Source organism: Microplitis demolitor, chromosome 4, assembly GCF_026212275.2.
Source record: "Microplitis demolitor isolate Queensland-Clemson2020A chromosome 4, iyMicDemo2.1a, whole genome shotgun sequence".
Classification (NCBI taxonomy): domain Eukaryota; kingdom Metazoa; phylum Arthropoda; class Insecta; order Hymenoptera; family Braconidae; genus Microplitis; species Microplitis demolitor.
In genome coordinates this window covers 17272774-17287026 of record NC_068548.1, presented here as the reverse complement: position 1 = coordinate 17287026, position 14253 = coordinate 17272774, and the positions used below count along the sequence as shown (strand labels likewise).

The 14253-nt window shown below is 25.3% G+C and overlaps 1 protein-coding gene across 7 annotated transcripts in view; it reads left to right on the top strand.

The window, feature by feature from the left end:
* Window positions 1-14253, top strand: part of LOC103574219 (probable nuclear hormone receptor HR3) — a 103303-nt gene that overhangs the window by 83290 nt on the left and 5760 nt on the right. For 5 of the 7 annotated variants that reach the window (XM_053738058.1, XM_014440056.2, XM_053738056.1 and 2 more), the window contains 5 exons: window positions 328-555; window positions 5856-6021; window positions 7259-7476; window positions 9704-10075; window positions 11633-11905. In XM_053738058.1, the coding sequence (XP_053594033.1) occupies window positions 328-555; window positions 5856-6021; window positions 7259-7476; window positions 9704-10075; window positions 11633-11905 (1257 nt within the window). The remainder of the gene's footprint in view (window positions 1-327; window positions 556-5855; window positions 6022-7258; window positions 7477-9703; window positions 10076-11632; window positions 11906-14253) is intronic. The other 2 variants (XM_014440055.2, XM_014440057.2) reach the window with 2 other exon arrangements.

Genomic DNA, 14253 nt, shown 5'->3' with positions numbered 1-14253 from the left:
TAGTGTTATGTAAATACATGAATTATAGAATCTCAAATTACATAATCAACAGTCATTTAATGTCGTATCACTGCTATATATAATCTTACTTGATCTGTCATCACAGATAAAAAAATTCAAGTTTTAAATTCAAATGATAATATCTTGTTTATTATTATTTTTTTCTTTACATAAATTTCATTCTTTAACAATTATAGGAAAATTTTTAATTTATAAGATATAAATATGAATTTATATATCTATATGCTTGATTAATGATTTCATTGTTAATAAAATAAAATTTTTAAATACTACATATTTATTTATAATTAATATTATTAATTATAGCCCAGATCGAGATAATCCCCTGCAAAGTTTGCGGCGACAAAAGCAGTGGTGTACACTACGGTGTAATCACCTGCGAGGGTTGCAAAGGGTTCTTCAGGAGGTCACAGTCATCAGTTGTAAACTATCAGTGTCCGAGAAACAAGAATTGTGTGGTAGATCGTGTCAACAGAAACCGGTGTCAATATTGCCGGCTACAAAAGTGCCTACGACTTGGCATGTCCAGAGATGGTGAGTTTTTTTTAAATTATTTTATATTTATTTGTATAAATAAAAATTACATCATGTTACTGGCTAAATTTAACTGTTAATAAATTATGCAAGAAACTATTTATTACATGTTATTAAAAATATTTGTTTCTAACTCCGTTATAAATAAATTATCATTCTGTAAAATGAATAAATTTAAAAATGATTAAACTTTATAATCACATGCAATATTTCTTTTTAAATTTCAAAATATTAAAATTTAAAGCTTCCTGTATTTTTTAACGACTACTTTCTCTCTATTTTTGTCTAACTGATGCATCAGGCATCTCATAAAATATCTCAAGTCTTTCTTTTTGAGTTTATTTACCTTTTGCATCTATTTATAGATCCATATATTAATAGATATTTTTTATTCAAACATTAATAATAAAAAATGAATAAAATAATTTTAATAAATTTATTCAAAAGTAGTGAATCATAAATTGACTTTTTTAAATATTTTAAACAAATTATCAACAACTAAATATATTTTTAAAAGAATAAATAAATAATTCTTTAAAGTCTGTTGGCTGAACCAAACATCATAATACACATACAAGTAAAATGAAATGTTGACTCACAGTTAACACATAAAAAAAAAAATGTAAAATATACTTTGGTGCATTTGCCACGCGCTTTTGCTGGGGTATATGACCCCTTATCAACATTTTCTTCTCGCCAAACGTCTCGCCCCTTTCATTTACTTGTTAGCTTATCAAGACAAATGTACAACGACAATATACTCCTGTTGCGTATTATATTTATATCGATAATATATATTTAAAACAAAATAGAAAAAAAGTTATTGCCATATTTAATTTTATTTTCACACCGCCACATATACATATGTATATATTTAATTAAAAACTGCTTTATATATACATGCATAATAGCTTTATCAAATTTCATTATGTTTCAAGATATTGGCATACCACTTCCTGTTTCTTTATATACCACTCAATGTCGATAGTGTCAAAAAAAAAATAAAATAAAAATAACCTGCGGTATACCTTTAGTATAAATTTATAATAAAAAAAATTCATTAGCATACCTTCATTACAATTATTATTATTTTTTAATATTTTTCATTCAAAATTCAAAGTCACGCCTTACCTGTTTCCTAACTTTATTCAACTGTTGTCACGCAAGGTAAAATGTAACGGTAAATATTTTGGAGTCATGGTGTCCGAAATGAGCGTATACGTAACGGTAAATAAAAAGAGTACAAAGAAAAGAAAACTTAACGGTTCGATTGAATCAAGATATTTTATGTATGGATAATAATGAAATGTATAGAAAAGAAAATAAAAGAAAAAGAAAAAAAATCAAAGAACTAAATGACTTGGTGAATAATTGTTGCTTCACGAAATGATGAAAACACGCATTGTCTTTAGACATAGAAAACGTAGCACACGTGTCACAATCATTAAACGTATAGCCGCGAGGGAAGGAAAGGTGAAGCGTTGACATTTGCTGCACGTTAAAGAGAAACAATAGAGACTCTATTTACTCTCCATATTCTTCTCTTTAATGATAATCGTTGAGTTTGCGCGTACTATCTCACCCGTAAATGGCAGATGAATGGAAGCAATAAGACAATAAACTCATATCAACTAAGTCCTGAATATGTCTCATCAGGATTATTAAATGGAAAATTTTTTAATTATTAAATAATTTCAAGTTTTATATAGTTTTATTTAAATAATATTGTTTAAATTGTGGGTTTATACACCACACTATCTTATCGATTGATAGTCTCTCAGAGCCATCAGATTAACAAATATTCTTATATGTATGTTTTCATGTGATCTTTGTACGATTGAGATATATATACATGGTGTATATTATTAAACTAAATTTTTGTTTAACACGGAAACAACTTTATTTATTCAAACGTTTTAAATATTGTAACTGATACAACAGTTTTTTTTATTTAATTTTCAGATAGTTTTAAAACAAAAAAAAACAAAACAGGGAAAAAATAATATCAAACAATATAATATTAATATTTTAAATATATTTTTTATATATTTGATCAAAAAATATTTACTATGGATGACATTGTGACCATTTATTTGTTTATGAATAAAACAGTAGATTACTTGTTTATGTATTGGGTATTGAATTTGTATTCTGATTTATAGAAGCTTCTATATCTATCTAGATATTTTATATATTTATTGATTCGATTATTTGGTCATATATGCAACTGGTTTTAACTGATATAACTACTTAAAAATAATAAATACTACTAGTACATTTCGGTAAAAGTCTAAAAATAGGATTTTTTTATTTTAGTTTTTAAAGATACTTCTTGTAGTTTGTTCTGTGTTCCTCTTTTATTTACTTATTTGACTTTGAAGATTAGTAATAAATTTTTTAAAAAATATTTATTTTGATAAATGAATTGTTGAAAAAAAAAAAAAAAAATTGTGCTTTCGTAGCGACAAAGCTCAACAGTTCAAAATTGGAGTAGAGTTTTTTTAAAACTATTGAAATTTCAATTAAGGCGCATGGATAAAAAAAAAGTTTCTTTCCGGTAATTTTTCAGTTCTTGAGTAACATTTTAAAAATACTTTGTAAAAATATTCAGTTTTAGAGTATATTCAAGACCTTTTTTCACATCACTCTTAGTCGAAACTGATATCAAAAGTGAATAAAAAAATGTTTCTGAATTAAACTATATATCAAAATTTGTTCACAAAAAATTGAAAATATTAAAAGTAAAAATATTGATTTTGATCTAAAAACCTGAGTTTTATCAGAAGAAAAAAATTTTAATATGAATAAAAAAATGTATATTAAGCTCTCGATATTTGTATCTAAAAGATATGAAATATCCGATCGATCGCGGTCACCGAATTTTAAAACAGTTTTAAAAAAACGAATTTTTAAGTTAAAGTACTGGTTTGAATGCTCCATATAATTACATTATATAGTATGGTTTTATCTCAGTAAATTTTTATCGAATAAGTTTTGAAATTTAAATAGAGTAATATTTTGTAAATCAATTGAATAATAAAACAAATTACTTTTCTAACAATCACTAAACAAATTTTAAGTAGATACGTATTAATATTTAAATATTTTCCGTAAATTCCCTTATAAACTATTAAAGAATTTTAAAAATAACCAAAGCTAATATAATACTTTATATTATGCATCATCGAAATCTAAGAATAAAACATACATATATTCATAGCTTGTAACTGAAACGTTTTGCTGATAAAGGGACTTGCCTAAATATAGCTAAAGAAAATGCATATAGAGGTTGTGTGTTTCTTCCTGGTGGCTTCTCTCTTTCTTTCTCTCTTTCGAGTTCATATAGTCTCCGTAAACGTTCGTTTATATTTTCTTCTTTTTTTTCTTTACCTCGGTCGATCACCCCTTACTATACATTATTTTATTTCTCCTTTTATTCTCTTCAACATATTATATTTTTCTCTCGCTCTCTTACATACAATCATTGAAATGTCTTCAACATTATATATATATATATATATATATATATATATATATATATATATATATATATATATATATATATATATAAACTCCCCCACTTTTTTACTGAACCTCCATTTACCAGACTGCGTTCAGCTGGTCTGACGTCACACGGTTGAACCCATGCGTCTATTTTTTTTCTCTTTGTAAATAATACAACACACTATCAAGATATATATAACTTGTACGCTTGCGTCGTATTTTCTACACATATATGTATACAAAAGTTTTATTTCTCAGGGGTGTATTAGTGGAGTTCTCACTTGCTAACTCATGACGTATCTCTTCTCTTATACCATGACGTCACATGTCAAGTCACGCCGCTTCCGCGTTCCCTCGACACGCATGCGTATTTCTTCTTTGGACGTCATCTGTGTGCAACATTAGGGGAATAACTTCTCGGACGTTTAAATTATTTTTTTTTTATTTTACTTTTACCCACTTCCTCTTTAATGATAATAATAATAATAATAATAATAATAATAATAATAATAATAATAATAATAATAATAATAATAATAATAATAATAATAATAATAATAATATGTTATAGTACACCATAATGTAAGATGTCCTAAAATTAGATAGATTAATAGATAATAGATTATATAATTTATAAAAAAAAAAGTCGGTAATCATGTGAGAATTGATTCATATGAAAAGTAATTGTGTGAAGTCTTAAAAGAATCTTGGAATACATTGTTATTGTAGGATGTATGTTATATACAGGGCACATTAGATTGACGTCAGCTGATAAAAGCACGCGAATCATTTCAATAAAATGCGTAAAGCTTATTAATTAGATAAATTGAATTGACAAAGGGTTGCATTTTTATTGAGCTTTACGAGTCATGCAGATAAGAAAGATAATTGTTCTTTTTTTTTTTTTGTTTTTTTTTTTTTTCTATAGAATTGATATGAAAAGAAACAAAAAGAAAAATCAATATTTACTCCAATTTGTTTTACTGCGTATTTTTTATGCGTCATTGATATTTATATAATTCTTTTTTTTTTTTTTTTTGTATTATATATACTGAGAGCTACCCTCTGGCGTTATCCCGATGTAACGATTGACGTTGATGCTACTGAATTGCGTTTCATATCTCATGTTTTGTTCTCACTAACAATCTATCTATTTTTCAAAGTTCACTGCTGCACTATTGCTGAATCAATGCCTATATATCTGACTTTCATTATATATTTTCACTTTTTTTTTTAAATTATCGGTTATTTTATGGAATTTATAAAATTAAAACAATTTAAAAACATTAGTTCATTAGTTTTATATATATATATTTTTTTAATTAATATTTAAAAGCTAACGATGGCATGAAATTTTTTCGATAAAAAAAATTTTATTTATTTTTTTATAATTATAATCATAAATTTATTAAAATAAGTAAACTTTATTTTTAAATTTAATCGATAATTAAAATTCTGTACCGAGTCTTCGGCTCCAACTAATCGCACTTATATTTTCTTTTTACTTTTATTATTAACAATTTAAATGGCCGCTTAAAATATAAATAATTAAAAAGAATAAATGATCTATTAATTAAATTAATTTATTCAATTTAAAAAGAAATGTTTCTGTTATTTAAAATTTCCATTATAATACTGACTTATCAATAAAGTTAATTTGTATTCCACTTAACTCATCCATAATTAATTTAAAAATATATAATATTCGAGGTTTTTTGTATTTTTTATATTATTTTCTATACAATTGAAATTTATTTAAATAAATAAATTATATAAATTTAAATGAATTTTTTTAGCCGTTAAATTTGGACGTATGTCAAAGAAGCAAAGGGAAAAGGTTGAGGATGAGGTGAGGTTTCATAGAGCGCAAATGAGAGCAGCTTCAGAGACAGCACCAGATAGCAGCGTCTTTGAACATCAAACTCCAAGCAGTTCAGATCAACATCACTCTTATAACGGCGGGTCAGTATTTTTTAAAAAATTTTATGCTAGAATGTATTCATATTACTTCTACACATTCTTCATCATTATTTTCTATTCATATTCATATAATCTATCATTTTTTACATCCACTTTTTTTTTAATCAAACAATTCAATTGTAAAAATATTTATATAGAAAATTTATTTATTTAAATCATTAAAAATAATTATTCATGATCTGTCATTATATTCATCATAATATTACATAATTTTTTTTTTTTGAATCTTAATTATATAATTATTTTATAACTATTAACAGCCATCGATTCAATCAATCTGATATATCTAAGTAAAAATTAGTTAACTTTTACTGGATGTCTATAAAATGAAATTTTAGATAAATTAAATGAACAGGTTTAAAAGCAAAATTTGTTTTTCATTGAAATCATACATGACGACTCAATGAAAAAAATAAAAAATAAATGTAGGCATGATTATTGTAACGGCATAGCCTATTTCTATCCCGTCACACCCTCACTAGTCTTTTGTACAGAGAAAGAATGACATCATGTTTAGACAGTGTCTCTCATTTGACTTTTAAATTAACAAAAAAATAAAACTGTCTGTTGCAAATAATTATTATTTTGATTTGTTATTCTAAAAATGTAGTATACCCTAGCGAATCCAAATTACGGTAAATTACCGTATCTTACTGCAAATTTGTCGCATTGTACGGTAATTTGCGGCAAAGTATGTCGAAATACGGCAGCTTGCGGTCATTCCAGTAAGTTTCGGTAATTTACCGCAATTCGTAGCATTATTACCGTAAAACAGTGAAATATTTCACTTGACGGTAAAATTCCATAATTTTGTTGGAAATCTGGACGTTTACGGTGAAATATCACAATGTTATCGCAAATTTGCGGTAAAATGCCGCAGGTTTGCCGTATTTTAACGTAATTCAAATCCGCCAGGGTTTAGTATTAGTTCTTCTTCTTTTTTTCGTATATTTCCTTAGAAATATAACTTTTTATTTAGTATTTAGCATGACGATAGTTTCATCATAAACAAAATAACAAATGACCTTATCAACAGCATCATCGTATCAGGACAAAAGATGCCTTACGGTATAATAGGATAATTCATGTATTCAAGAATAACATTAAATCCAAGATAAGCCTTTTTAAGGTTTTATATTTACATAATTTAATGATACTCATGATTCTTTTAATTATGTATGGTTTTTCTTCTGTTTTTGTTTTCTAAAAAAATATTTAGCTACACGTATGGGGGCAGCGAGTACGCATCTCCAGGTCCAGGTACAGGAGGTTCGGGATATTACAATCACCAGGCAATAACTAATTACGAGCTAAGTGCTGATTACGTCGACAGTACAACAGCTTATGATCCAAGACCAACCCAACAAGTCGATCCAGTTGCTCCTGACACACCTTCTGTTACGGCTAGTGGAGTTATGGCCAGTGTCGTCACCACAGGTAAAATAATTATTCTATAAATTTTATTTTATTTTTAGGGTTTTTTCCCATGTTATTTTATTGAGAAGAAAAAAGTTATAATAATTTATATTTTTAAATATGGCTGAAAATAATTAACAATAATAGTAATAAAAATATAAACATTAATAATTTTATTTTTTATTAAATTAATAATTTCATAGAATTAATTAATGTATCATTCAACTACATAATATTAAATATTGGTTTTTAAAATATTAATTCGAATTAAGTAATTATAATTTTATCTTTCGTAATCCCTCATTTTTATTTTTATTATTAAAAAATTTACAATTCATAAAATTCGTAAACAGCTATTTTTTTTTTAAAGTATGATAATGAGTTAGAAATGATTTAATCTGAACAAATTATTTTTTTTTGTGGTTTTAAGGGTTTTTTTTTTAATTGCTGTAAAAATTCTCTAAGGTATAATAGACCTAATACCCGATTAGGGACTAGTACCCAATCATGTATTTGTATATCAAAATTCATAAATATAGATATACAAATACATGAAGTGATCGGGTACTTGTACCTGATAGGGCACTAGGTCTTTTATCTTATATTAAAAAAAAAAAAAAACATTTGAACACTTAAATTTTTATAATTATAATTATTGATAAAATATCAGTGAAAAAAAAAATTTTTTTGCAGCAGAGTATCAGTATCCATCCTTCTCTCCCTTTGATTTGTGAATAAAATAATAATTTCATAGATTCAAAATAACTGATTTAACAATAAATACATCTAGTCAACTACAAAATAAATAATGATATATCTTAGATAAATTAGTCAATAAAATATATAGGGGACAGAATACTGACAGGGGTCTGATATTTGAATTCTTCGCTCTATATATTTCAAAAGCTAAAAAACTCTTTAAAGACAAATAGCTGAGTCACAAAGTAAATTTTTAAGAAATTTATAAACCATAAAATTAGTTTGTCAATTTTTTCATAATTTGAAATTTGTATCATGGAAATTAAGATTTTAATATAATATTTTTTTTATTAATCAATTCGCCATCAATGAAGTAGTTGATTTTAAAAAAATTATTAGAAAGTCAAAAACAAATAATTTTATAAGTCAAAGCAAGAGGAGCTCCACTTCTAGACCTTATATTAATATTTTTCTTTCTTTTTTTTTTTTTTTTTTTAAGATAATATTTTTTACTGTGATAATTTATTGTGATATTTTTACGGGGTTATAAATTGATGGATTACTCAAAATTTTTTATAAAGATAAATTATTGATTATTTCTGCCATATTTATTAATTTTTTTCTTCTTACAAAGGTAATAAAAATTATTTATAATATATCCGTCCAATAAATCCGACTGTTTCATTATAAAATTTTATTTTACTAAACTTAAATGATGTACAGATAAATAGTATTAATATATAAGTTTATTAATAATTTATTATTACTAAAAAATAAAAAAATTAAAACTTTGTTAATATCGATACATTATAAAAAAAGTTTCAATGAAAATATCAGCAAAAACGGGTCAACAATAATATAATCATGTTAATACTAAAACTAATTAATTTAAATTAAATATGCAAGGGTAATAAATGAAAATTTCGAATACAAAAAATGATTCATTTGTTCATTAAATAACATTTTATTTTTTTATTTCAAAGTTTTTCGAGCTTTTATATAAAATTGTGTACATTTAATTAATTCAAAAAAACGAATGCTAAAATAATGTGTGTGTTTAACATTAAATCAACACATATATTTATATATTTTAACTCACTTTAATTAATTAAAAAAAAAAAAGCATTTTCACTGAGAATCCGATATTTTCTAATTTATAAGTAACTAAATATAATCAACTGCCTACTTAATATTTATAACAATCATAAAATTAATTTTATTATTGACTCAGTAATTAATAATAATAATAATATTAATGTATTAATTAATATATTTTTTTTTGTACCATAAAAGCTTGAATAACTGTTTTAAAAAAAAAATATTATTTTTAATAAATGCATCTTTAATTAAATGTTTGAATTGTATCAAGCACTATAGAATTTATAATTTAATTTAAAAAAAAAGTCATTATTCATAAATCATTTTGCATATAACATGTCATTAGTAAAATTAATCATAAGAATGCATTGCGGTAATTGGTTTGTTTGTTTTCGATGGAAAAAGTCTCATAATAATTCATTGATGTGTAATATTCATTGGCCGAAATTAGGAAAATCCTTGTCTGCATCGACAACCGGAAGTGGCAACAGCAGTGGAAATAGTAGTGGTGGAGGAGGAGGAGGTACCGGTGGTGGTGGCGGCAGTGGAGGTGGTGGTGGAGGAAGTGGTAGTGGTAATAGTAGTAGTAATAACGGTAACGGGAGTAACGGTAATGGGGGAGGTGGTTCCGGAAGTGGGTCTTTAAGTGGCGGTGGAATAGTTGCCGTGAAGCAAGAAACGACGATTGAGCTTGCTAACCTTGGTCATGGCTCTTACACGATGGTCGACTCAACGACGTTCCTCAGCAATCAGCAACAGAGAGTCAACAATCCAACGGATGATGACGAAGTTCATAATCTGCCCAGTATGTCTCATGCAAGATGTGAGGCTATGTTTTGTGTCTTTCTTTATAAAAATCATACTACTCTCGTTTTTTTTTTCTTCCTATTGTTTTATATCCTCTGTTGCACGTGCATGTTAATGTGTACATGTCGGATTCTTAACCCTTTTAATTATATTATTTTTCATAAATTTATTTAATTGATAAGGGGATTCTCCGGTCGATACTTTGTAAATATGTAATAATTAATAATTCATTTTACTTACAATTATAAGCGATATTATAATAAGTGTAGCTTTGACTATTTAGTAGGGGTTGTAATAATTTTTTGTTTAATACAAAATGGTGGACGTCCAAAATTATAGTAATAAATTTTTATCAAAAAAACGACATACTTTTTTTTTAGAATTAAAGAAAAAATATGAACCCCGAGATTTAGACTTGGAAACATCTTAGAAAAATTTAAGATTAATCTTATAATTTTAACGTTAGACATATGTGCTGCCATTAGTCCGGAAAAGAATTTTCAAAGTAATCAAAACAAAATACAAGAAAGAAAACAAACATATCTTTGTTATAAAAATCATTTGAAAAATCCTAATTCAATGGATATAAATTTAAAAAATGATTAAAATCGTCATAGTTTTTTTTTATCGATTTTTTTTCTAAAATCTTTGTTTTCGGAACGTGAGAGATAGGGCGAATCCCCAACATTTATGTTATTCATAATCGTTGTAATATTTTTCTTATTAAAAATTATGATCTCATAAAAAAGTTTGAATTATTCTGAATTAAATTTTCACCGAATTATTCAAAACTTGTAATTTATGTTTAAATGTAGATGTAGTAGAAAAACTCTGAAAAATTTTTTGTCATATCGTAGCTGTTTTTAAGGTTTTATATTTAATTTTAAAAATCTTCTTTGACACAACGTTTCATAAACAGAACAAGCTTGTTAAATGTCCACTCTCAAGAGATGAGTAATTCGGGTGTTTATATAATGGACATGTCCGAGAAATTTTTGCATGTTGAAAAATTGAAATTTTGGTATCATGAAAACCGTTATGATGCGGCTGAATTTTTTTTATGTTTATATAAAAATTATCTGTAAATTTTCACCGAAATCAGCACTAGAAGGAGGAGAGGATACAAATTTATAAAATATACACAAGTTTTGGCCAGAGTGTCCCCTAAATAAATATAGGAATTGTTTTTTTTTTTTATTATTCATTTGCATTTTTCATCCTCATAATTTAAATACGTTTTTATCATTCAGGAATTTTCATTCATCAATTTAACATTAACTACTAGTATTTTCTTCTGAAATCGATCATTGAAAATAAAAAAAAAATTTATTAATAATATTTTTTTTTGCATGATGATTTAATTAATTAATCAAAAATTGACGCACGTAAACTTAGGGCTAATGATTTTATGAATTTCTATAATTCTTCCGTTAATTGTGTAATTGAATTTGTGAAGTAGCTATAGAAATAAAAGTTATAATTAAATAATTTATAATACTGATAGTGATTATGATTATAATTAAAATAAAAAACAATAATAATAGTAATATTTATTTATTTATTTTGTCCACAGATCCGGCAGAAATAAATGAGTTGTTATCAAAAACGATAGCAGACGCTCATTCGAGAACGTGTTTAGTGTCGACAGATCAAATACAAGAGTTGTTTCACAAGCCTCATGATCTTTCCAAGCTGATTTATTATAAAAACATGGCACACGAACAATTATGGCTTGAGTGTGCACAAAAATTGACTACAGTTATTCAGCAAATCATTGAATTTGCGAAAATGATACCGGGTTTTATGAAGCTTTCACAGGATGATCAAATTGTCCTTCTCAAAGCTGGTAAGTTAGTTTTTTTTATTACTACTATAAGTTTAAAATAGTTTTACCAGCCAATATTACTTCTAAATTCTATCAATAGGGGAAGGGAGGTAAATGGACCCTATATAATTTTTGATAAATAAAAATTAAAGAACGGGTTTAACACTATTTTTTTAATCAAAATAGAGGAGCGATTGTGACCTACTGACAATTTCTTACAAATAATTTAAAAATCTGAAATCAGTCATACAAATTGTTCTTAAATGAGTTAACGTTTGATTCAATCCGTAAAAAATATTTTTTTAATTTATAATACAAAAGATTGAAAAAAAAAATTTTTTTTAATTTGCAACTTTAAAAATTTTTTTAGAAATATTTTGCTTCCTACCTATATCTGCGCAGAATATAAAACTTTTTATAAATACTATTCAATTAAAAGTTATTAAATAATAAAAATATCAATGATTGATCATTCAAAAGATATGTTTAACTTCTTATCGACAAGCTTGGTCTTTTAAGGGCAAATGAATTTTCTGATATTAATAACTTTAAAATGCTATCATATAGATTTCGTTACTATTCGTAAAAAATTTTGAAATCAAAGGATTTTCGGCACATAAGGTGACATTATTAAAATGATTCTTTTTTTTATTCAACAACTTGAATTTAATATTTATATACTCATTTTAAATTAGAACTATAATTTGCTAAACAATGTAAAACATTTATACGAAAATTTAAAATATGAAAAAGAAAAATTTATAAGTATCCCTTATTTTATCGGTGTATATAATGAATAAATTTTTGTTAATGAGTAACTGGTATTTTATATCAATTGTCAGTAAATAGAATATTATTTATGGGCGATGGAATAGAATTTATAAAATATGAATTTGAATTTTTTTACAATTGTTACTGTAGAAAAATTAGTATTTGATATGCCAATTTTTATTGATGATGTATATCATAAATTAATTAGTTTTTACAACAAAGTTATAAACTTATATTTAAAAACATTAATATTTATTTATTCTCAAAACAATTGATCGTGGTAAGTGTAAATTTCCAAATATTAATGAATTACTTTGCATTTAATGCATAACAATAATAGTATTGATTATAAATTACACTTTTTACTGTTTCCTATTAATTTTTAATATTCTTTTTTCCGTGGCAATAATTATTTATTTTTTTCATGAAAAATGATTTTTCTCTCTTTTTACTTTGTACTAATTCTGGTAAAAAAAGTAATAAAGAACTTGTAATTGAATCAATTACCAGAAATCATTCTATAATATTGAAAAAATCTCTTAAAATTTTTTAAAAATTTTTAATTTAAATACAACACGAGAAAATAAGGAGTAGATAAAAAAGACTATAATGGTAGACCGTTGTTAGCCCATGCCGAGCAATAAGAGCTCGTTTTACGGAAAAATTTATGAATAATTAATACTACAATTAAATTTACAAGTTTTATTAATACTATAATAAAGAATGAGGAAAAACTGATGATTATTACTTCCCGTGTAAAGAAAAACAGTTCTTAAAAGATTCCAAAGAAATTCGACACGTGGAATTTCTAAACTTGAGACGAATTAAAACTTTTTTTAAACTTTTGTAATTTGAATAGTAAAAACCAAAAAAGTTCTCTTAGGACTTTGTATGAGTAAATTTCGAGTAAAATAAGAATGTTTTTAAAACATATTTTCACTACATTTTAACCTCTTTCCGAAAAGTTCTCATTAGAAACCAATAGTCCCATAAGAATAATAAAACGTTCATAAAAAGTTCCAAGTTAGGTTTTTGAACTTTTTCAAAACTAGGGTAACATTTAGTTAAAATACGTTTTAAGAAATATGTTTTAAAAACGTTTTTTTTTTACTCAAAATTCGCTCGTATAAAGTCTTAGGAAAACTTTTTTTTTTTACTATCAAAATTACAAAAGTTCAAAAATAGTTCTACTCGAAATTCTACTCTGTCTTAATGGATCTAATGTTTTTTATACGTGTTATTGGAAGAAAAAATTTTAATAAATTTAAACATGGCAAACTTTATTTAACGAAGTTCCTAAGATTACAAATGTTTTCCTCAAAGTTAAAATTATTAGAGATGTATAGACATTAAATAAGGAAGATTGTGAATCCATAATATGAATGTGACCTTGTATGTTAAAATTTTATACAACGTCCAGCGAATTGAGGAATATTAGAAGCGTATAGAGAAGGAAAGGACTATTTATCAGTCCTGGTATCTAAATGAGACGCTATGTCTTACTCAACAATCAATTGCATTTAACTTGGGTGGAATTTATAAATAGCAAAAAAATTAACATTAGATGGCCATAGGATAACTTTAATTTTCGCGCCCTA